The sequence below is a fragment of the Hemicordylus capensis genome, chromosome 3 (assembly GCF_027244095.1).
Source record: "Hemicordylus capensis ecotype Gifberg chromosome 3, rHemCap1.1.pri, whole genome shotgun sequence".
NCBI classification, from domain to species: Eukaryota; Metazoa; Chordata; class Lepidosauria; order Squamata; family Cordylidae; genus Hemicordylus; species Hemicordylus capensis.
The window spans coordinates 311,583,554-311,607,350 of NC_069659.1; the positions used below are offsets into that span (position 1 = coordinate 311,583,554).

Consider the following 23,797-nt stretch of genomic DNA (forward strand, 5'->3'; position numbering starts at 1 on the left):
AAATTGGTTAAGCAGTTTACAGGTTAGCCCACTTGTGCCTCAAAAGTTTGTATCCACCATCTTGAACTGGGGTGGATGACATCATTACAAACCATGCCATTGAGGTGTCCCTACAGCTATGAACCTACAGCTGCAGCAATTTTGGTTCAAAGCGGTTCACAAGTTAGCCCACTTGCACCTTAAAAGTTTATGCATCTATCATCTTGAATCAGTATGGATGACATCATCACAGACTATGCCATTGAGGTGTCCCTGTGTGTCACTCACTGCAATTGTATTCAATTTGGTTCAGATGGGTTAGGCAGTCCACAAATTAGCCCACTGCGCCTTAGATGTTTATGTGGCAGCCATTTTGAATTGGAGTAGATGACATCATTAGGGCATCCACACCATTAGTGCATCCCTATGTGTTTCTTCAGCTGTTGCAAATTTAGTTCAAATCGGTTAAGCGGTTCACAAGTTAGCCCACTTGCGCCTCAAAAGTTTACGCGTCTGCCAGCTTGAATCGGTGTGTCCCTACAACTGTACCAAATTTAGTTCAGATTGGTCCAGGCATTGCAAAGTTGATAGTGGGGGACACATGGATGGACACACGGACAGAATGCTGGGTGATCTCATAAGCCTTCTGGAAAGTAGGCTAAAAACACACTAGACTCTGACAAATTTTAGAGAGTAAATAATAAAACTGTCCATCATTACCAAACTGTACATTGCCCTGGCTTCCATATGGTATGTACCCAATGTACATGTGCATAAACATTTCTCAATGCCATCACCAGTCCCACCAAGGAATGATATAGACCAGGGCTGCACAACTTCAGCCATCTCTCTGATGTTGGATTACAACTCCCATCATCCCTACCTATTGGCCACTGTGGCTGGGGATGATGGAAGATGTAGCATGCAGGCTAGTCTCCACACTTCTGAAGCATGGGTGCACTTGCGCAAGAGTGAAACTATTTTCAGAGCTTTTGCGGCACTCTGAAAGTGCTCTGTTATAGTGAAAACACATTGATGACCCTCAGAGGCATGTTTCCAGTGTGCAGAGAGAGCTCCAAAAGTAGTTTATCTTTTTGGAGTTTATCTCTTATTATCTTTTATTTTAAAGGTACCATATTACAAAATATTCACAATAATACCACAACAGAAACCACCTTGCTTTATATTATTTATTTTCTAGTTTTGATTTGGCAAATAGAACAGAGGGTGTCAATAGCCTCTTTCTTTGTCAATTGTAACTGAAATGTCTTGATATTGCAATCTCATTTTTCTAGGTACAACAATGATGCAAATACTAATCTGCATTTCTTGCATGCACATACACATAACTTTTATCCATTTATTTGTATTGATTTGTTCATAGGTTTGCCTGGACTGGTTGGTTTTCCTGGTATACAGGGACTGCCTGGATACCCTGGAAGTTGTTTGCCTGAGCTACCAAAAAGAGGCTTCATTTTTTCTCGACACAGCCAGTCAATAAAGATTCCTTCATGTCCATCTGGGACAACTGAAATGTATAGTGGCTATTCTCTTCTTTTTATACAAGGGAATGAGCAAGCACATGGACAAGATCTTGGTAATTGTATATGTATATATACTTATATGCTTTGAATTATTGCTTATAAATAACATTTTTACTCAGCGTATCAGCTTTATTATGCCAAAGCAAACATCTAATTGATGGGATGAAAGTAAACAATTAAGTAAGAAATCTTCTCTAATGCTACTCACACTGGACAGCTGCTTACAGAACAAGCCCTGCACAAGGAGCTTTTGATAGTTATTTCATATGTTGGGAAACTTAGAACCAGAATCATAACTAACAGAGGCATTATTTCCTTTTTGTAGTCACTTAAAGTTCAATTTACATTCTCACTTCTTCATGTACCATGTTAACTTCCCCTGTGCTAGTTGGTTTTAAAACATCATGAAGAAAGTTCTTGTAACATTAACTTCTCTTATGTACACCGCCAAAGCACAACATCATGAAGAAAGTTCTTGTAACATTAACTTCTCTTATGTACACCGCCAAAGCACAGACATAATAGAAATACCTTGATAAATAAATAAAAATAAAATACAGAAAATTGAGTTATGTTCTACCTATTTTTAAAAAAAATTATAATCTTCATATCTCATTCAGTCACAGAAACTTAATAAATGAGGAGGTTCTTCCCTATAATGCATCACCCTATTACAGATTTTTTTAAAAAATTATTTGCGGGGGGGGGGGGCAACATGTCTGTATGGATTGTGATACTAAAATAGTGGTGGTCACTGTTGGTCTTCTGAATTTTCCAGGTGCAGGTGGTAGCTGTCTCCAGAGATTTAGCACCATGCCCTTTTTATTATGTAATCCCAGTAATGTCTGTAGTTTTGCTTCTCGCAATGACTATTCATACTGGCTGTCAACTGCAGAACCAATGCCAGCAGACATGGCACCCATTTCCGGGAGAGCTTTGGAACCCTATATTAGCAGGTAGTATTTTAATATCTTGGGTTTCTCAGTCTGATTGTGTTCGCATACAGAAAGCAGTTTGTTTTGGATAAACAGAGACATCCTCTTCAGGCATTATGCAAACTGGGTGGGGACCCTGTACAGCATCTGTGATAATGCACTTAAAAGCCCATCCCCAAAACATGCAAAAACCCCACCCTGGGAACAGCTTGTCTGCAGAAACAAACACAGTGTCCTCGTACAGTGTCCTCAGTTTTAATGTCTGAACAGGGTTAGTGCAGATTATTATTTGTCTTTACAAACTGAAAGTGCCAGATACAGATTTCTAAACTGTATCCAGTACAGTTTTGTGAAACGGTAAAGAGAGAGTGAATTCTAAATTAAGTAATAACATTCTACAAACATCAACATATAAATAATATGAAGCAAATTATAGCTGCTGAGGGTAGTGCTGTACATTTAAAAATGAATGTAGCCAGAAAACATACTTTGTTTTCCTTGAATTTGCACACATGTAGCTGACTACATGTAGCTGATTTTTAAATATTCTGTGGGTTACAACACTGTGAATTCCGCCGCGCCCCATCCATTCACCCCCACTGCAAAATGTCCCCTCTCTTGATATTTTGTCAGAGAGATATGAAGGGGGCAAAAGTGTTGCTGCAGCATCAGGGGCAGGTGGAGGAGAGGGAGTCTGAAAGCAGTGTGCAAGTCAGCACCTCCTCAAAAGTGCTGGAATTTAGGTTGTAGGCTGATATTTACTCCTATCTGAAAGACAATTGTCTGTTTTTATTCAAGTAATAATTTGTATATCTTACATTTTAGATGCATTGTCTGCGAAAGCCCTGCAATGGTAATAGCAGTCCACAGTCAAACCACTTCAGTTCCATCCTGTCCTCAGGGCTGGCAGTCTCTTTGGAAAGGATTTTCTTTTGTTATGGTAAGAAGGAAAACTAAAAAACTATTACAGCCAGGGGTGTATCTAGGGTGGGGCAGGCAGGGCATGTGCCCCGGGCACCACTTGAAGGGGGGCATCATTTTTTAAAATTAAATTTTTTTTAAATGGCCACCGAAAACAAAATGGCCACTACGCATGCTCAAATCGCCTCTGTGAGGCCCTAGGGCATGCCAGGCAGAGGCCATTTGAGCATGCACGGTGGCCATTTTGTTTTCAGCAGCCATTGTAAAATATATATATTTTAAAATGGCTACCGCACATGCTCAAATGGTCCCTGCAAGGCCCTAGAGGCCAGCGGGAGGAGGGGGGACCTTTGCAGACCCCCTCCCCCAGCTTTTAGGACACCCCCCGAAGGGGCTACAAGTAAAAACTTTTTTCCTAAAATTTAATATAATATAAGTTACTGTACACATATTTAGTTTGGCACTATGTACAGAGAATCAGGGCTTGTGAATACTGAGCTGAAGCTTATGAGCTAGGATTGTATTCATTTGCTCTTACTTTGCTTCTTGTGATAAGTGAGTTAAATGTGATGTCTTAATAATATGGCTATTAATGGTGAGTTTGTCTTTGAATCAGTGTGAAATCCTTAGTATTAAGGCCACTGGGAGTTTCTTGCTCTCTTTCTCTCATTTTAACTGTCTTTCTGGAATACTAGAATATATTCCAAGCAGTGACACAGTTTACTCTGCATATCCTTTAATTATTTTCAGAGTATCTGGGAAAAGTCAAATTCTCCATTGATTTTTAAAACTTATGTAATAGTGATGCTACAATGGATAGTAGAGAATTAGACAGGCACTTCTGTTTAGTTTTCCAAGTACTCCTCCACATAGTATTTGGGTATTTCATGAGCCCTAGCACACTGAAATTTGTAGTTTTCCAGCATTTTTTGGTCTGGCTATATCCACTGCTAAATAGTTTTTGAAGTATTAAAAGATTAACGAGCTTGGCTTGTATTTTTCAGCTGATATTATGGTAAAGTTATCTGAAAGATGGATGTCATATGTTTGGACAGGGGATGCAATTTCAGTGCTTGCCCTAGGGGCTATTTTCCCTAGATATGCCTGATTACAGCACTTTTGAAGAATAAGTATGGTGGCCAGCGGGCAGGGGTGGGGGGAAGGTTCCCAGAAGAGACCAGAAATTGAAGAGTTATATGGATATCTGGGTCATCGTATGACATATTAAGGTTTTAATAGGGCTTCATTTGAAGAATCAGCCTAAGCAGAAGTTCCATATATTCTGGAAAGGTAAAGTGTGCTGTCAAGTCATAAGAACATAAGAACAGCCCTGCTGGATCAGGCCCAAGGCCCATCTAGTCCAGCATCCCGTTTCGCACAGTGGCCCACCAGATGCCGCTGGAAAATACAGGCAGGAGTTGAGGGCATGCCCTCTCTCCTGCTGGTACTCCCCTGCAACTGGTACTCAGAGGCACCCCGCCCCCAAGGCTGGAGGTGGCCTAGATCCCTCCGACTAGTAGCCGTCAATAGACCTCTCTTCCATGAAGTTATCTAAACCCCTCTTAAAGCCATCCAGGTTGTTGGCTGTTACCACATCTTGTGGCAGAGAATTCCACAAGTTGATTATGCGTTGTGTGAAAAAGTACTTCCGTTTGCCGGTCCTAGATTTCCTGGCAATCAGTTTCATGGGATGACCCCTGGCGACCACAGGTCAACTCCTGGCGACCACAGAGTCCTGAGGTTGCCTTGGGTAGAATACAGGAGGGGTTTACCATTGCCTTCTCCTGTGCAGTATGAGATGATGCCTTTCAGCATCTCCCTATATCGCTGCTGCCCAATATAGGTGTTTCCGGGAAACATACTAGCAGGGATTCGAACTGGCAACCTTTGGCTTGCTAATCAAGTCATTTCCCCACTGTGCCATTAGGTTGCTTTGACTGCAAATTATCTTGCAGCAACAGTTAACCCCTCAAGTGACTGCATTCCACTCATGCTTCTTTTCAAGTCAGAGTAAGGGTAAAGTGAGCTTCATTTTTTTAAAGTGATCTCAGTCAAGTTCAGGCCATAACTGCGGGAGCTCTTGTGTGGAACCATGCCTGAGGGAACTGAGTTTAACTCAGGGCCACTGCAAACAATCTTGGGGGCAAAAGATGGGTCGAGCTGAGTAAAATAATACAGGGTGAGCAATGTTGACTAGAGGAGAAGCAGAATCAAAAATTGAAGCACTTGTAGCACAGAAAAAAATCCAAAGTCTGAGGCAAAGGAACTGGAACATGGAGAGAATCAGAGTAGGCCAGAAATCCAGGAGGAGATGAAATTCCTCCATGAAAGCTAGAGAGCGATTTGGCAGTCTAGGCCACTGAAAAAAGCGGAAAGGCTCAAGTGACCAGGCAAGGATAAATGGTCAATGATCTGGTATTTATACTTGATTTAACTGGAGGCTTCTTACTGTCCGTCTGTCACTGGGAATCTCTATTATGTGTTACAGTATACAGGAGCAGGCTCAGAAGCTTCCGGACAAGCACTGGCATCTCCAGGGTCATGTTTAGAAAATTTTCACCCTGTTCCATTTATCGAATGTCATGGCCGAGGGACATGCAATTTCTTCTCAAACTCCTACAGCTTCTGGCTGGCTTCACTAAATCCAAAAAGGATGTTCAGGTATGCTAGTATACTGTAAGGCAGTTCACAAGATAGAAAACTGGGTAGGACAAGCATCTTACTCAACTTTGGGAGCTGTGTACACTCCTAATTTCTGATTGTGTGTGAGCAAACAACTAGGTAGGAGGCGGGGCGTGTGATCACGTGTGAGAGAGGAGCTAAGTAAGATGGCTTCTCCTCCTATCTTGTTAAAATGCTGGGTGTGAGAGCTGGGTAGGAAGGCATTGTCCTACCCAGCTCCTCTCTCACACATGATTACTTCCCCCGACACACAGCTAGTTTGCTCACAGAGAATCAAAAACTGGGAGCATGCCCAGCTCGTGAAGCTGGGTAGGACACTTACCCTACCAAGTTTTCAATCATGCGAACTGCCATACTATTTTTCCAGTTAGCCACATAGATCCTTCAGCCTAAGCAAGATAGAACATGGCTGGTGCCAAGTAGATACTGAAGTACTAACAGAAGGTACACAAAAGCAGCAACTGCCCTAGTAAGTCCAGTTTGAAGATAGCTTCTTACACATCATGCCCCCTCCAAGGACCGTGCCTCCTTCCTTGTTCTGTGCTGCAGAAAACTCCTGGGATCAATGCCATGTGGGGGCAAGGTAGTGGTGCCATCACAGCAGAACTAATGACACTTTCTGTGTCAGGGCAGTGCTTGCACACTGTTCCTGTAAGCTAGTGTGAAGAATGTTATGTGGTTTCCTGTGAATCACTACTGCAGTACAGCACCTCACATGACTGGGCTACTAGTTTGGCTGTGTCTGTATTTGCATTAACATGTAGTGTGCAACAATTTTTGTAGCATAAAAAATTAATATTTTCTGATTAATAGAATCCTATTGATTCTATAAGCAGAACTGTTATTCCACTCAGTCTCATAAATACAGAATCTGGATCGTGATCCGTTGTAATCATAAGGAAATGGGTTCTGCGCTTGCGCAGAGACCTCGCGGGCTCATTGAATAACTCCTCATGACGCCCCGCCCCGCCTGCACGTGCTGTGCTGAGATCGTTAAAAGCGGCAGTTGGGGCATCTCTCCCTCAGTTTCTCTCTGACCGCCTAAGCGTTCAAACCTCGTTGTGATAGCTCCTTGGTATAAAGTTGATTCACTGGTTTTGACCTTGGATTTCGTTTACGGATTGGATTTGGATAACGTTTTGTCATTGTTCGGGACTTTCTTGTTGTTCTGTGACTCGACTGTGGATTGGAAAACGGACTGGCTTTGCTTGCTGACTGGACTTAAAGAATAAAACTGATCGGTGCTATGGAGGCGAAAAAGACATTCAAGTGCTGTGTTAAGTGCCGGGCTAAGCTCCCTTCCACAGAGCTCCATGACACTTGCTTAATGTGCCTTGGGGAGGAGCATAATACTTCTGCTTGTAAGATTTGCTGCTCTTTTTCAAAGCAGATGTGGCAGAATCAAGCGCTCCGTCTTCAGGCGGCGTTATATGATGACGTGCTTCGCCCGCCAACTCCGCGGCCCAGTTCGTCTTCATCAGATGCCCCTAAGGAGACAAAAAAATTGATGTCGAAAGTTAGCCCAGGAGCCCACGGAACTGCGCTCCAGCAGTCTAAAACCGCAATGGCAGCTCACTCCAAGCCAGGAGACGGTGTGTTTAAGAAGCCCTCCGATGTCGCGAAGAAGAAGCATAGTCATGGAGAACATAAGCGCCGATGGGAATCAGAGAGCAATTCCGATGAGGGTGCTGTGTTACTGGCAAAAAAACATTGAACCCCCTCACCGGCTTCGGTGCAGATATACGAAGGCAACTCGGATGAGTCGGTATTGAGGTCGAGATCGCGGGAGGCGTCGACATCTGACCACTGCGGCCAGCCCACGGTTTTGCCAGCATCTACAGCTGCTGCCTCCTCGACTTCGATGGTGAAGCCGCTGGCTACGACATTGAAAGCTTCAACATTGACAGCTTCAACATTGACAGCTCCAACATCGACAACTGCTGTGTCAATGTCGAGACAGATAATAGTGAATCTAGCTTTGACAACGGCCACAACTGCTTCAACATCAGCTACAGCTGTGGCTGCTTCAACATTGTGAAGGACGCCTGTTCAAGCGTCTGCAACAAGACTCTACCATTTGCTTTCCCCAGCACGCACCCCAATTCAGTCACCATTGACTCCTGCAAAACCTGGGACCCATAGATGGGTGGCCGAGCCTGCAGTTGCTAGTGGGGGGTGACAGGAGGAGCGGCCTACTTTGCAAGACCTCTTGGACTCGGCAATGAGCACTCCATCGGGGTCAACGTTTCATGGGTTTCTGAGCATGGGACTCAACATCGAACAAGAGGATGATGCACCCATGCCCCCGCCAAGAATGCCAGCTATTTCACCTTACAGAGTGCAGCACATTCCGGCCCAGCCTGAAGTGAGAATGCCGATTTCAGTGGCACCGGGGAAGTTGGAAAGTCAGGGTGTCTGCTTACCTCCATCAGTACCAGCTCACTCTTGTGGTTTTTGCTGTGCGCTACCAGACGATTATGCAGACTACCTTCGTTGGAAGGCAGAGCAAGCCCTGCCTGCTGCGTGTAGGGAGCTACGCCAACGACCTGCATAACTCCCTCTTGCGGATCCCCAGGAGCAGACAGCTCGGGAATAGCCAGCTCAGTCTTTCACGCAGGATGCTACTCCCCAGCCACCAGAAAAACTGGCTGGGAAGAGGAAGAGAAAATCAAGTCCTCTGCCTCCAGATGAGCCCTCCTCACCGGATGACAGTTCAGCGGAGGACGAGGTGTCAAATGATGGTGATTCAGATTATGATGTCAGCCAGAGGTCTGATCCTCCGTCAGATGTGCCCCCTCAACTTTCAACTTCGCCAACAGAAGAATTGAAAGCTTACCATGTCCTGATAAGAGATATTGCAGAGGCTTTGGGTATGGATCTCAAATCCCCAGATGCAGATGTTGTGGACCCGGTGTACAACATGATGCACAAGTCTTAAACTTCCCATCCTGTGGCTCTAGCAATGATCCCGGCGATTAGCAAAGCTGCCCAGACAACATGGGATGTCCTCCACGTGTCAACCCCCACTTCTAAGCGTCTTGAAAACTTATATAGGATTCGTGAAGAAGAAAATGCTTACCTCTTGCGTCATCCGGTTCCCAATTCATTGGTCGTGGACTGTGCTACGACTTCACGGGGTGGTTGCTGCCACACGACACCTGGAGATAAGGAGGGATGGAAAATAGACGTGATGGGAAGGAAGATCTATAGCACTGCTAGCCTGGCAATAAACTGCCCTGAGCCATTTTGGAACCGCCCTGAGCCATTTTGGAAGGGCGGTGTACAAATAAAATAAAATAATAAATACATAAATGAAAATAAGAATTGCTAATTACGCAGCTTGCATGGCGTGCTATAATCACCTGTTATGGGATTCCCTCTTACAGGATTCTACATCCATGATGCCTGAGGAGTTCCAATGGAAATTCAGTGAGATCTTTGAGAAAACTACGAGGGTGACATGGCAGCAGTTAAACACCTTTAAACACCTGGCTGAGACGGAGTCACGCACAATGGTCACAGCGGTGAGCATGCGGCGACATGCTTGGCTGCGTTCCACGTCCCTGCAACAAGATATGAGGGACAGGGTGGAAGGCCCTGCGTTCAATGGAAAAGGACTTTTCTATGATGACATGGACATGACAATGGAATCACTTAAAAAGTCAAAATTTACAGCATGTACCTTCATGGCATCTTCGACTACGACAGGAGCTTCGTCAAAGGGTCATTTTTATTCGCTCCAGAAGCCCTACAAATATCAAGAAAAGAGAGACTACCAGAGGCAGTATAGACCCTATCAACATTCTAAGGGATTTGTCCAGAAAGCAAAAGGGAATGCACCTCGCCAAAATAAGGACAATGCAAAACAGTCCTTTTGATGGGATTGTCCATCCACTGTACTCACCTTCGCTGAGCAACATTCACACCATTGGCTTAGTACCATCCAAGGCCTCAAATCATTCCAGGACCCCTACCATTGGTCCTGTAGTTGCCAGAAATACCATCAAACTGGCAAGCCATGCCCAAGCATGGCACAATATAACATCAGACCGCTGGGTCCTACGGATTATTCAAGCTGGTTATGCGATAGAGTTCAAAGTCAAACCGCCATTTTCAGGCATACGATTCACCACAGCCTCAGTGGTACTCCAGGAGGAAGTGGAAGTGTTACTGGAAAAACAAGCGATAGTACCAGTGCAGTGGACAGACAGGTTATCGGGTTATTACTCCCGGTACTTCCAGATTCTGAAGAAAGATGGCGGAATCAGCGCAGTTATGGACTTGAGGGGCCTCAATTACTATATCATGACCAGGAAATTCAGAACAACAACACTGCAGTCTGTTCTCCCCTTAGTGCAGGGGGTGTGGGCTGCAACATTGGACTTGAAGGATGCTTACTTCCATGTGGGCATCTAAGAGAGCCATCACAGACATCTCAGATTCACGGTGGGAGAACAGATCTACCAGTATATGGTTCTGCCTTTCGGCCTCTCGACGGCTCCGAGAGTGTTTACTAAAGTAGTGGCAGTAGTGGTGGCCTATCTAAGGACACAGGGGTTGATGGTCTATCCATACTTGGACGACTGGCTCCTTGTCAGCCATGACAGAGAGCTGCTAGTCGAACAGATCCAGCTAATGATTTGCTTGCTCGAGGACTTAGGGATCAATATCAACTGGAAAAAGTCACACCTCACCCCTGTAAAGTGGTTGAACTTCATAGGTGCAGTTCTAGACTTGGAAAGGCAGCATGCATATTTGCAACAGGAACGCATCAAGCAGATACACACGCTTATACAACAGTTTACGAAAAACCCACTGCAGCCAGCAGTACTGATTCAGAGGCTGCTGGGTCTGATGACTTCCTGCACCACAACAGTCAGCTACACACACCTCCGCATGCGCACATTGCAGCATTGGTATTTCCGCAACTTCTAGCCCAATGTGGACAGCCAGAGCATGCGTTTGGAACTGCCGCAGATAGTGTTAAAGAGCTTCCGCTGGTGGATGGAGCAGGACAATCTGACTCAGGATATCCGTTCGCGCCTTTAGCCCCGACCCGTTGGGTAACAATGGACGCATCACTGACAGGATGGGGGGGCTCACTGCGTGGGCCATTGTGTCCAGGGGATGTGGATGCAGCCTCAAGCCCGCCAGCATATCAACTACTTGGAATTGAGGGCAGTGTTCCTGGCACTGAGAGCATTCGAGCCAATGCACCAGGGCACGGTTGTACAAGTAAAGTTGGACAACACAACGGCAATTGCCTACCTCAGTCGACAGGGAGGTACGGTCTCCATATTTTATTTATTTATTTATTTGATTTCTATACCGCCCTTCCAAAAATGGCTCAGGGCGGTTTACACAGAGAAATAATAAATAAATAAGATGGATCACTCTGTCTCCTCGCTCAGAAGATATGGGAGTGGTGTGTACAACATGCCTTCTATCCTGTGGCTCTTCACATAAGTGGAGTGAACAATTGCCTGGCCGACAACCTTAGCCGAGTGGCTGATTACAACCAGAGGCATGAGTGGGAGATAAAAAGCTTGTATCTCAAGGCAGTGTTTGCCAAATGGGGAGTCCCATTGGTAGATTTGTTTGCAATGCATGCCAACAGAAAGTGTGCCAACTATTACTCTCATGCGGGCATCGGGCAGGGGTCCCTGGGGGATGTGTTCCAACACTTTTGAAGTGTCGGGCTGCTGTACCTGTTCCCGCTGTTGCCAATAATAGGTTGGGCCCTGGCGCAAATTATGAGAGACAGGACAACGTGCATTCTCCTGACGCCGTGGTGGCCGTGCCAGCCATGGTTTGTGCCGCTTCTGCAATTGGCACAAGAGAACTACCACAAGTTCTCACAAGCACCGGACCTCTTGCAAAGGGAGGGAGGAACAGTTCTACATCCCGAGGTCCAGACCCTAAGAATGACGGCATGGAGGATAGGGTATTGAAGGATATCCTGTTAAACAGTCGGTGCCTAACAACACGGCAGAACTATGCAAGCAAATGGAAGTGCTTTGTGACCTATATGAAAGAAAGGGGATACAGGCCCTTGCGTGCTAGTCCACAACAAGTCCTTCTGTACCTGACCTCCCTGAAGATGAAAGGCCTGGCTAATGTGTCAATCAGGGTGCATTTGGCAGCCATTTCGGCAAAGCACAAGGGATGGGATGGGACTACAATATTTTCGCATCCAGAGTGCAAAAGATTAATGAAAGGACTTAATAATATGTATCCACCTGTGCGGAAACCGATAGAGCAATGGAGCTTGTCTTTGGTGTTGTCGGCAATAAATGAACATCCTTTTGAGCCGTTGGCAACAGTACCCATTAGGCTTCTCATGCTGAAAACTGCTTTCCTAATAGCAGTCATGTCAGCAAAACGCATGAGCAAATTGACGGGACTCCGGGTGGATAAGCTTTTTACTCAATTCTTCGCCCACAAGGTGGTCATGCGACTAGATCCTTGGTTCCAAACAAAGGTACTGACTGACTTCCATTTGAATCAGGAGATAGTCCTGCCCACATTTTCCCAAGAGCCAGAGATGCCCTTAGAGGTGGCGCTCCACTCATTGGATGTGAGAAGGGCCCGTCTGTTTTACCTACAAAGGACTCATGAAAGAAGGAAAACCAGGAAGCTCTTTGTAGGATACAAGGGCAAGGGCAAGGGCCACCCGATTTCTCGCCAACGCCTAGCACATTGGTTAGTGGAGCTAATATTCCTGGCATATAAGTGTCAGGGGGTTGCACCTCCCAAGACAGTTCGTGCACATTCAACCAGGGCATATGCGACGTTGGCGGCCCACCTATCAGGCATCAAGATGTCAGATATCTGCATGACAGCCACATGGTCTTCGCAACAGCCATTCATCAAGCATTATGCAATAGATCTGAGCATGGCTTGGGAGGCAAATTTTGGAAGAAACGTTTTGAAGAGGGTATTAGCATAAGTTTGGGGTTGACTGCACCCACCTCCAACGGAAAGAGCCAGCTAATCACCCATTTCCTTATGATTACAACGGATCACGATCCAGATAAACAGGTTGCTTACCTGTAACTTATGATCTGGAAGTGATCCATTGTAGTCATAAGCCCCACCTGGGCCATCCTCGCTGCAGTCCTTGAAAACGGAAAGGAGCCTCAAGATTGAACTTGCGGATTGTCACCATGAGCGGTCTGCGAGAAATTGAGGGAGAGACGCCCCAACCGCTGCTTTTAACAATCTCAGCACAGCACGTGCGGGTGGGGCGGGGCATCATGAGGAGCTATTCAATCAGCCCATGAGGTCCCTGCGCAGGCGCAGAACCCATTTCCTTATGACTACAACGGATCACTTCCAGATCATAAGTTACAGGTAAGCAACCTGTTTTTATAGCAGTATTTTCTTGAATATAAGCCATTCTTATTACTCCCACCATTAGGCTGGATATTCTGTTTATCCTCTTTACACTATTCACTTATGTATGTCTAAACACATTTGTGCTTTGCTAACTGCCTACCATTATCTGGACAGTCTGTAAAAACAAATTGGATCTAATCTTATCTGTCTATCTATCTATCTGAGTTTCTCTCCCTTCTTAATGTTGTTTCCTTTTCTTTTGAAGGAAGCCATTGCCACAAACTATGAAAGCTGGAGAACTGGAAAAAATTATCAGTCGCTGTCAAGTCTGCATGAGGATACCCAACTGAATAAAACTTGTCCTTAGAAAATTAAGCTCCAACTCTGGGGCACACAAAGCCAAATCAAACCAAAAACATTTTCTAAACTTGTAACAATGTGCTTTAATGAAAGCCAGACTGTATTTGTACAGTGAACTTGAAAAAGGCAAATGCTATACTATAATGAAATAGTGCAATATTCTGACTATTTTGAAAATGCAAAGCACTTTCTTGAAGTAGGTTGTTTGTACTTTGCAGGACAATGGTATTGTCACCCTCTGAACTCTGTCACTTCTAGGTCCATGTAAATTATAAATTAAGGTTGATCTGGAATTGTTTTATCTGGAAATGATACAGCTGCCATCTTGTGACTTGGTGCCTTTCTAACTACAAATGGAGTAAACATGATAGTGTTCATTTACATGTGTTGTGAAAGCAGACATTATTTATGCTGGAACTCTGGCACTATAAAGAATCATGTGAACCACACCAAACTCTGATGCAGCTTTTGAAAATGTCTCCAAACGTATTCCATCCTCACCCTTCTTTGGCTAGGATAGGAATAGTATACTTTTTGTCTATTGGGAAGAGAATTCATAAGATGAACTTTTGGTTTAGTTACTGTCTAAGCACAGTGTTGTGTTTGTACTATTGGATTGTGCCAACTTCAGTAGCCTCTTTGGCCAACCATGTTGACCCAGGTAGGAAAGATGCACATCTTGAGATATGGGAAGGTTGAAATTTATTTATTATTTGCTGCTTTTATGGCCACTGGGACAAACGGACTAGATCAGCTTGTACAGGACACTGTCATGGTAGCCTGTGGCAAGTAAGAATTGCCTCCAGGCAATCATGTTGAGAAGCATTTGGAAGACATAGCTTTCTTTCAATCTATTGATGTACCACAAATGAATGAAATTGTATGTGCAAATGTTGCATTACTGAAATAATTTATGAGCTAGCAGTTTTGTAGACTTTATTTGCATGGCTGGACTATGAAGTTATAAATGTGCATCAAATTTAGTTTGAACCTACAGTAAGTCCACTTTGTATGGTACCTCAATCACTGCAGTACATGCAAAACTTCCTATTTTCATCAATACTCTAAGATGCCAAATAAAAGCTACAAAGGGGCTCCCACATTGGCTGAGAATATCAGTTGCATTCCAGTAATATCCAGAACACCTTTTTGTTAGCGTACAAGTGGATCTGTTTGGGAAAACTAGACTACACTAGAAATTCATTTTAAATGAAATGAAAGTGCAATCCTATACATGTTTACTCAGAAATAAGTCCTAGTGTGTTCAATGGCTCTTACTCACTAGTATGTTTAGGACTGTGGCTTTAGATAAGTCCTCTTGATCCAGCAGCGAAGATTCATATGCAAAGCTGATTCAAAAACACCCATAGATCCACACATTGCAAAGCATACCCAGTCCTCATCGATGCTGTTTGAGGAATCTGATGGGAGATATATCCAGGACCACTAGCTGCAAACACTGAACACAACCAGAGTAGGATTTGGGCCTTCCTATATTATTATAATTTATGTATAGAAGTGTAGCTCTGAATGTTTTATATTTATATAGCACTCAAAAATTATGTAAAAGTTAACACAAAAGATGTCCACTACTTTTGATACTTGCACAACTATCAGCATTGCAATATTTAGCCATAAAATAACTTTTCATTACTGTACATACATTTGTAAATATATGACCACCATTTAGAGATCCACACTAAGGTACCAATTCTTCTCATTACCTCATTATGAGGATAAAGTTCTCATTGGTGTAAACTGAGGTTTTGTTCCTAGAATTAAGCATGCAACTTTATGTTGGCATATATGCAAATAATGCTTAACAATGTCAGTTTGCAACATCTTAATAAATGACATATTGATGAACATGAGTGTTTCACTTGGTGTTCCACTTTCCTTCTAAGGAGCTTAGGGTGGTGTGTAGGGCTCTCCCACCCCATCACAACCATGAGATAGTGATTAGCCAAGCAAGGATTTAAAGACAGGTCACTCAATTAGGGTTGCCAACTAGGGGACATGCAACTATTGGGGGAACTTTTTGCATTAGGAGAAATAGAGACTATTTTGAGAACCAGACAACTTTAAGTTTGCTTCTGTTGTGTTGGAAGGACACAGAACACTTCTGCGGAGCAGCTGGAACATTTTGTTCATTCAGAACACATTGCTCTCATGAGCAGCTTCTCTTCCTCTATCTTCTTCACCTTCTACTGACAATCCATCCAATGGAGAAGCCAGAGTGGAGGTTCTGCTTCAGTAGCAGGTTGCAGAGCCATGTGATGCAGGAGCATGGACAGGTGGACCCAGCAGGTGCAGCTTGTTTCTTTATGTGGTGGAGTTGCTGGCAGTGAGAAGTTAGCAGCCAGTTAGCTAACTAACTTATCTCAATTAGCAGCTACCCCTGCTAACCGAGTATAAAGGCACCTTTTAAAGTAGTGAATCTCTTCTATTTATCACAGGAGAGCAACTGGCCCTATCCAACCCTAGCACACCATTTCTTCAGTGACTGACGCTGGTGTTACCTTGCATTTCTTTTTAGACTGTGAGCCCTTTGGGGACAGGGAAACATCTTATTATTTATTTTTCTTTGAAAACCACTGTGAAACCTTCAGCTGAAAAGCCGTATATAAAGGTTTGTAGTCATAGATAATGAGAGTAGGAGACTGTGTATGCACCATTGCACCAGCATGCAAAGAGCCTGGCTGCCTTGAGCCAAGAGGTGAAGTTGCTAGCCTGGCTGGGGAGAACAGGCTGGGTGACCTATGGGGGATGAGGGCCTGCCTGCCTGCCTGCAACTTTGGAGAAGCCACTGCTAGTCTATGTAGACCAGGGATTCTCAACATTGGGTCCTCAGATGTTATTGGACTTCAACTCCCATAATCCCTAGCTCCAGTGGCCTTTGGTTGGGGATTATGGGAGTTGAAGTCCAAAAACATCTGGGGACCCAACATTGAGAATCCTTGGTGTAGACAATACTGAGCTAGATGGACCAATGGTCTGGCTCCGCATATGGCAGCTGCCTATGTTCCTGTGTTTGTGTGGTAAACCTAACCAGATGATTTTACAGTTAAGAAGCAGGGGCCTTGTGAACTCTGCACCTAGACAGCAGACTGAGCAGACATACAGCTCAGCTGGTCATCAGCTTCAAAGTGGACAGCTATATTTATTCACAAATTATTTTTAATCAAACTATGCATATGTAATACCAATAAACATATGCAAATTTTATACAAGGTGGAGATTTTTTTTTGGTGAAAAGTGTCCTCTCCTTTTTTTCTTTCTTTTTTTTTTTTGGTGGATGTGGACTTTTTTCACTATCTGGACCTGGCAACCCTATACTCCATTCTTATCTAGCAAGCACTCTAGTCTAGCCTATTTGCTGCCCTGGTGTCTGTGTATGGCATAAATTATTACATCTTTTGTTGGATCTTAAGCTATTTGCTAGAGGCACCATGTGCAAGGGGGCAGATCTAAATAAGACAGAAATTGAACTCAATAGAAGAAAGTAGGAATTGTAGATTCTTTTGCTTTTAACTTGATGTTGTGGCCGGCCACCAGTTCCTAAGATTCACCAAGTATTACCAGCAAGCTTATTCTGAGGATTATATGAACAACATGTATCAACCGCGGTTAAATGTAAGGACATTAAGAGCCCGACCTTAGCTACAGCAGGCTGCCGCCGCACACAGGCTCAGCAGCAGCAGCTCTAGTGTCATGGGGTGGCGGGACGGAACCCCTTCTCTTTTCCCTCCCATGCAAGAGAGCAAGAACGCAGACCGTAGCGAAGATGGCCGCTGCACCTTCAATCCACGCTGATAATCTTTTTCCGCCCTTCTTTGGTCACATGACGCTTCGTAGTACGTTCTCCGCTGCAGTTACGGCGGCTCTATGGGGACAATCAGGGTCGTTTGTTATTTTTCTTCTCCCCCCCGCCACTTTTTTTTTTTTGGTTCCGGGTCTGTTCTAGCTAAAGTGTTCCGAGCTGCTTTTATGGCCTGCTGCTAACGGCCCCCTGAAGGAAGGACGGAGCCTGAGGCGGCCGGAGCGGATCCCCGGGACCAGGCAACCGCCCTCCCGCCGGCCTCAGGGTGAGAGTTGAGGGCCTTGGGCCTCCCCCCCACCCCGAACAAGAGGAGGGGCAAAACCGGGGTCAGCAGGCGGGGACGCTCCGGCAAACTCTCCCAACAGCCCCCCCCCTCCCCCAAGGTCCCGAGTTTAGTCGCCCTTGCATTTTATTTCTCCCGGGGGGGCGTATTCCTCCCTACCCTCCTTTTGAACCCGGTTCCCATAGACGCCGCTGCCATCCCTGGGGTCCTTTCAGCTCTCGCTCGCTCGCTCTCTCCCCTCCCGCCCCCCGCTTTCCTCCGCTATCCTTTGTTACTGCAAAGTCACCCGTTCTTACCTCCGTCTTAGTTCTGTTTTGACTGGCATTTTCAGGTTGAGAGGTAGTCAGCCACTGTCGCGGGGGCCAGCCGGGGTTATGATGTTCCTTCGTGCCCTGTTCATGGTTTTCCTGGAAGTATCTGACTGGCCACTGGTGGAAACAGAATGCTGGGCTTGATGTGGCGCTTTTGTCTGATCCCGAAGGGAGCCTCTTCTAGCTACCCTGTCTTCCTCCTTCCCCTTTGCACGACCCTTACAAATTCCAGAGGGGATGTCATGTTAGGCTGTTGCAAGAAAGTCAGCAGTTCGGTGGCACCTTGTAGACTGACACATTTGCAGCATAAACTTTTGCCCTTATTATCTCAGTTGGTGCAAATTGAACCGCTCCCCTTTCATGGCACAAGTATTGGTCTTGCCCTGTTAATCAGACAGCTCTAGCTTTGGAGATTGGGCATAGAGACCATTTTGTCTATTTGAAAGCATCACTTGATCTGTGCCAAGTTGTGTGAATATTTTGTTACGTTTATTTATTTAACATATTTGTATTCCACCCAAAACTTACATCTCTGGGCAGTTTACAATAAAACAATACAAATTACAACAGAACAAAGTTAAAATGTTAAGAACAATTTAAAATTTTAAAACAATTGGGTTGAAGGTTGGGCACAAAATTGTAAATGTTTGGGTAGTGATATTTGCAGTGTTTCTATACCTCAAGTTGCTGTACAGAATTCTTCATATGCCAGTAGTTGCACTTGACCACCTTGGTATAGGCTGATGCATTAGGGAGTCCATACTGGCAACACTTCTTACATGTGCTGCAGTAGTCATATGAGGGGATCCCCACAGTTTTCTGTCTGTCTTGTTGCCCCTGTTGTCATGGGTTTGACTTCTATTCCTCTCCCGACTCAATATTTTTGATTCTGACATCATTGGCCTCATTTGTACTGTATGTATTTTATTTTTTTTACAGACTTGCGTTTCTGCTTGTTTCTTCTTTTGCTTCTACTTATTATCTCACCTGGTATTAAGCCCATTTCTTTGTATGGACATTGCTTGATACATCCCAAGCTCAGGTGGCCATGCATCTCCTCTCTTATTTTTGGGTCTGTTTGCCCTGCAGTCTAGAATCAAAGCTCAGTTGTTGCAAGACACTCAGTGTTATACTTGGTAAGATATAAACACACAATCTTTTTTTAGGCCAAACACAACCTATTTTTGTTGAAGATGGTTTAGTTGTTTTGTAGATCTGGGAGCTATCATCTGGTTTCATTTTTTACTTTTTTAAGCGCACCACTGTGAATTATACGAATTCAGGATTTCAAAAGACATGATGGATTCACAGATAACTATGTAGACATTTGTAAGCTATCTGCCATTTTCCAATCAAGTTCACATTACAAAATAGATAATTTCATTAAATGTTATGCCTAATGTTGCTTTGTATTCTTTTCCCCCCCTTACAGCTCGAAAAGCAGTTGTCATGCTGTCTTATGTACAAAAGTTCCACTGTTTAGGGAAACTGTTACGTAAAGTAAGCAGTGCTGCAGTGTAGTAATATTTGATAAAAACGTACCAAGCCAACGCCAAAATGAGCAAACGAACAAGCAGTGACATGCCTATAGGAAGGTTAGTGGAAATAGAGTTGAACTTGTGCTTCGTAGTGGGTAGAGAATGCCTGATCATCAGGACTAATGTAGGAATTTTGATATTGGATGATGATGAAACAACTTATGTAAATTGTACTCCCAGAGTTCCTTGCAGTATAAAGGCCCTCCCTCCCCACTCACCTGAGCGTGGTTTTCCTTCTGATAAAGGTAACATGAGCTATGTACAGAAACTGAGTTGGCCTGAACTGTCTTTCATCACTTAAAACAGGGGTATACAACCACAGGCCTCCAACTATTGCTGAACTACAACTTCCATGCTCAACCACAACTTATTGTGGCAGATTATGATGGGAGTTGTAGTTCAGCAACAGCTGAAGAGCCAAAGTTACCTACCCTGACTTAGGACTATGCAAACTTCAGAAGTTATCAGACAGCATTATTCTATGCCAGGGCCATACAACTTTGACCCTCCAGCTATTGCTGGAATACAACTCCAATCATCCCACAGTGGCCAGTAGGGATAATGGGAGTTGTAGTCCAACAGCATCTGGCGGGCCGAAGTTTTGCAATCCTATTCTAGGCAAGAGGAGAGGCTATATTTTAGCCCCCACATATACATTGATGGGGTGTGAGCTGTCAGATAGACCAGGAGAGAGATCTTGGGGTCGTGGTGGACAGCTTGTTGAAAGTGTCGACTCGGTGCGCAGTACCTGTGAAAAAGACCAACTCCATGCTAGGGATCATTAGGAAAGGGACTGAAAATAAAACTGCTAATATTATAATGCCCTTATACAAATCTATGATGCGGCCACATTTGGAGTACTGTGTATAGTTCTGGTCACTGTATCTTAAGATAGATGTTGTAGAACTGGAAAAGGTGCAGAAGAGGGCAAAGAAGATGATCAGGGGCCTGGAGCACCTTCCTTATGAGGAACGGCTACAGCACTCGGGGCTGTTTAGTTTGGAAAACAGGCGAATAGGGGGAGACATGCTAGAAGTATATAAAACTATGCATGCAGTAGAGAGTGGACAGAGATAATTTTTTCTCCCTCTCTCACAACATGGGGTCATCCAATGAAACTGAAGGTCAGGAAATTTAGGACCAACAAAAGGAAGTATTTTTCACAAAGCGTACAATTAATCTATGGAGTTCTCTGCCATGGGATATGATGATGGCCACTAGCTTGGATAGCTTTAAAGGGGGTTTAGGCATATTCATGGAGGATGAGTCTATCAATGACCACTAGTCTGGTGGCTATAGGCCACCGCCAGCCTCAGCGGCAGGATGCCTCTAAATACCAGTTGCATGGGAGCAACTGCAGGAGAGAGGGCATGCCCTCACCTTTTGCCTGTGGGCTTCTCGGAGACATGGTGGGCCACAGTGTGAAACAGGATGCTGAACTAGATAGGTCTTGGGCCTGATCCAGCAGGGCTGTTTTTATGCTAGTACTGTATGATAATTTTGAAATAAACAAGTCAGAGCACCAAAAATATATTCTTAATAGGTACTGTCCAATTAATAGAGATGTGTGCAATTTGTTTCTGTTTCATTCCAGCTCTGACTGGCTAATTCATGTTGTCATTTCCTGAAACGGTTGCATCAAGAATTAGGTTGTGGAGTGAATCCTAATAACAACAACAACCATCAGCCAATTACAAAAAGCAACTTTACTGGGAACAGCCTATATTTTGTGATGATATCTATAATAATAACAACAATATTGATAATAAAATTCAGCCATCTCAAGTCCTTGGGAAGGATGTGATGTCTGGATATAACAATAACACCTGTCTGGCTGTGTAAATAAGAAATAATAATAATAAGTCTTCATGCAAGACCATGCCAGAATATTTTCTCACCCTAGTATCTGTTTTCAACCTGTAGGCTGAATATGTGCAATATAACCATCTCTGCATATGTCTCCAACATAGGTTACTCTGGACTAGCATAGCTAAGAAGACTGTTCCATAGGAACATAGAAAGCTGCCTTATACCGAGTCAGGCCATTGGTCCATATAGCTCAGTATTGTCTATACAGATTGACAGTGGTTTCTCAGAGGTTGCAGGCAGGAGTCTCTCTCAGCCCTTTCTTGGATATGCCAGGGAGGGAACTTGGAACCTTCTGCATGCAAGCATACAGATGCTCTTTCCAGAGCAGCCCCATCCCCTAAGGGGACTATTGTACAGTGCTCACACATGTCTCCCATTCAGATGTGAACCAGGGCAAACCCTGCTTAGCAAAGGGGACAAGTCATGCTTACTACCACAATACCAGCTCTCCTCCCATAGACAAGAAAGAAAAATCTTGCTGAATTTTAATTCCAGTATTTGAATCATAGGGGCCATCTTGGAGAGCTGGTCTTGTGGTGGCAAGCATGAATTGTCCCCATTGCTAAGCAGGGTCTGCCCTGGTTTGCACTTAGTCTACATGTGAGCACTAAGATATTCCCCTTAGGGCATGGGACCACTCTGGGAAAAGCACCTAAATGCTTGTGTGCAGAAGGTTCCAAGTTCTCTCCTTGGTATCTCCAAGATAGGGCTGAGAGTCTTGCCTGTAACCTTGGAGAAGCTGCTGCCAATCTGTGTAGACGAAACTGAGCTAGATGGCTCAGCTTCCTATGTTCCTATAAACATAGCAGCATAGACCCTTGTGCAAAAAATAAAATAAAAACAATCTTTGCTAAGTTAGCGAGGGATTTATTTTATTGTGTATCAGTCATATTGTGCAGACTGTGTCTTCACGGTTGAGGGATAATTCAGGTTGTTTTGTATCTTGTCAGGATGAGTGCAGCAGCATTTCCATCTCCAGCTGCTGAAATGGCAGAAATGAATAGAATTCAATATGAAATGGAATATACTGAAGGGATCAACCAGAGAATGAGAGTTCCAGAAAAGCTCAAAGTCGCTCCACAAAATGCTGACCTTGAGCAGAGTGTTGATGATGGAGGACTTCCGCATGCCAGTGTAACAATGCAGGTGCCAGAACGGATTGTAGTGACAGGTGGGTGAGAGGAGGTCACAAAATATTGTGCTGTTCGACTTATTGTAACAAATGCTGTAAACTGTCAGCATATATACATGTATTAACATGTGCTTTCAAACATGAATCTCCTATGTGTGGCTTGCTTGCTTATTTATTAATTCATTCAGTTTTGCTTATTATTCATCTGTTCACAATGAGGTCTTGTAGTAACGAATTGTTTAAACAGATCATTGATTACTGATCTTACATGATGACTCATGTAAGTGGATGGTGTTAAGATTCTACAGGAGAACCTTGTTACTTCCAGGGGTCCCATTCCTCGCCTACTGCCGGGAGTAATGCAACTGTGAGAAATGAGGCATTAGGGCTATGGGGAAAGGGGGGTTAGGTTCCATAGCGGAGGGGGGTGGGATTTAAGTGCCAAAGTGGCCCAGAAATGGCCAAGAACTTAGAGGTCTATTTATATTTATTTATTGTTAAATATATACCCTGCCCTTCATTAAGCAAATCCCAAGGCAGCTCACAATATAATTTAAAAACAAGATTATAAAAAAGACACATTAAAACATTGATCTAAAAATATAAAAACAAATCTGATTTAAAAAAAAAATTAAAACACAAGCATAAAAACAGTACAAAATACAAGAAGCAACAGCATAGACAATAATATAAAAGCCTGGGTAAAAAGCCATGATTTTACATGCTTTCTAAAAAATGTGATGCAGACTGAGGAGTGGATACCCACTGGGAGAACATTCCAGAGTCTGGAGGCAGCAACAGAGAAGGGCTTGTCCCGAGTGCACGACAACCTAGCCTCCCTCATTGTCGGCACCCGGAGCAGAGCTCCCTCAGATGACCTTGTCAAGCAGGCAGCAACCCTTGGGAGCAGGCAGTCCCTCAAGTATCCTGGGCCCAAACTGTTAAGGGCTTTAAAGGTCAAAACCAGCACCTTGAATTGGTCCCGGAAATGAACTGGCAGCCAGTGCAGCTCTTTCAGAATGGGTGTGATGTTCTCCTACCGAGTGGTTCCAGATAAAACCCTAGTTGCCGTGTTTTGCACTAGC

General features: G+C 44.1%; 2 protein-coding genes and 1 long non-coding RNA gene across 9 annotated transcripts in view; 2 read left to right on the forward strand and 1 right to left on the reverse strand.

Moving 5' to 3' along the window:
* The window catches only part of COL4A3 (collagen type IV alpha 3 chain), a 131,145-nt gene extending 117,005 nt beyond the window's left edge, over positions 1 to 14,140 (forward strand). The window contains exons 48-52 of one of the 2 annotated variants that reach the window (XM_053306706.1): positions 1,364 to 1,576; positions 2,302 to 2,479; positions 3,284 to 3,398; positions 5,868 to 6,040; positions 13,665 to 14,140. In XM_053306706.1, coding sequence (XP_053162681.1) covers positions 1,364 to 1,576; positions 2,302 to 2,479; positions 3,284 to 3,398; positions 5,868 to 6,040; positions 13,665 to 13,749 — 764 coding nt within the window. In that variant the 3' untranslated portion in view covers positions 13,750 to 14,140. Of the gene's footprint in view, positions 1 to 1,363; positions 1,577 to 2,301; positions 2,480 to 3,283; positions 3,399 to 5,867; positions 6,041 to 13,664 lie in introns of those variants that run through there. The other variant, XR_008318988.1, reaches the window with a different exon arrangement.
* On the reverse strand, positions 1,562 to 18,591 carry LOC128349780 (uncharacterized). 2 transcript variants are annotated; one of them, XR_008318990.1, is made up of 6 exons: positions 18,159 to 18,586; positions 17,415 to 17,642; positions 9,744 to 9,809; positions 9,424 to 9,624; positions 9,141 to 9,219; positions 1,562 to 7,548 (listed from the first exon to the last, which is right to left on the reverse strand). It is a non-coding gene; the product is annotated as an uncharacterized LOC128349780 (long non-coding RNA). The 2 variants fall into 2 exon arrangements; XR_008318989.1 differs by lacking the exons at positions 1,562 to 7,548; positions 9,141 to 9,219; positions 9,424 to 9,624; positions 9,744 to 9,809 and having other exon boundaries at positions 15,281 to 17,642; positions 18,159 to 18,591.
* The window catches only part of MFF (mitochondrial fission factor), a 59,308-nt gene continuing 53,150 nt past the window's right edge, over positions 17,640 to 23,797 (forward strand). For 2 of the 5 annotated variants that reach the window (XM_053306727.1, XM_053306730.1), the window contains exons 1-3: positions 17,640 to 17,844; positions 19,606 to 19,768; positions 22,531 to 22,751. In XM_053306727.1, the coding sequence (XP_053162702.1) occupies positions 19,731 to 19,768; positions 22,531 to 22,751 (259 nt within the window). In that variant the 5' untranslated portion in view covers positions 17,640 to 17,844; positions 19,606 to 19,730. The remainder of the gene's footprint in view (positions 17,845 to 19,605; positions 19,769 to 22,530; positions 22,752 to 23,797) is intronic. The other 3 variants (XM_053306731.1, XM_053306732.1, XM_053306729.1) reach the window with 2 other exon arrangements.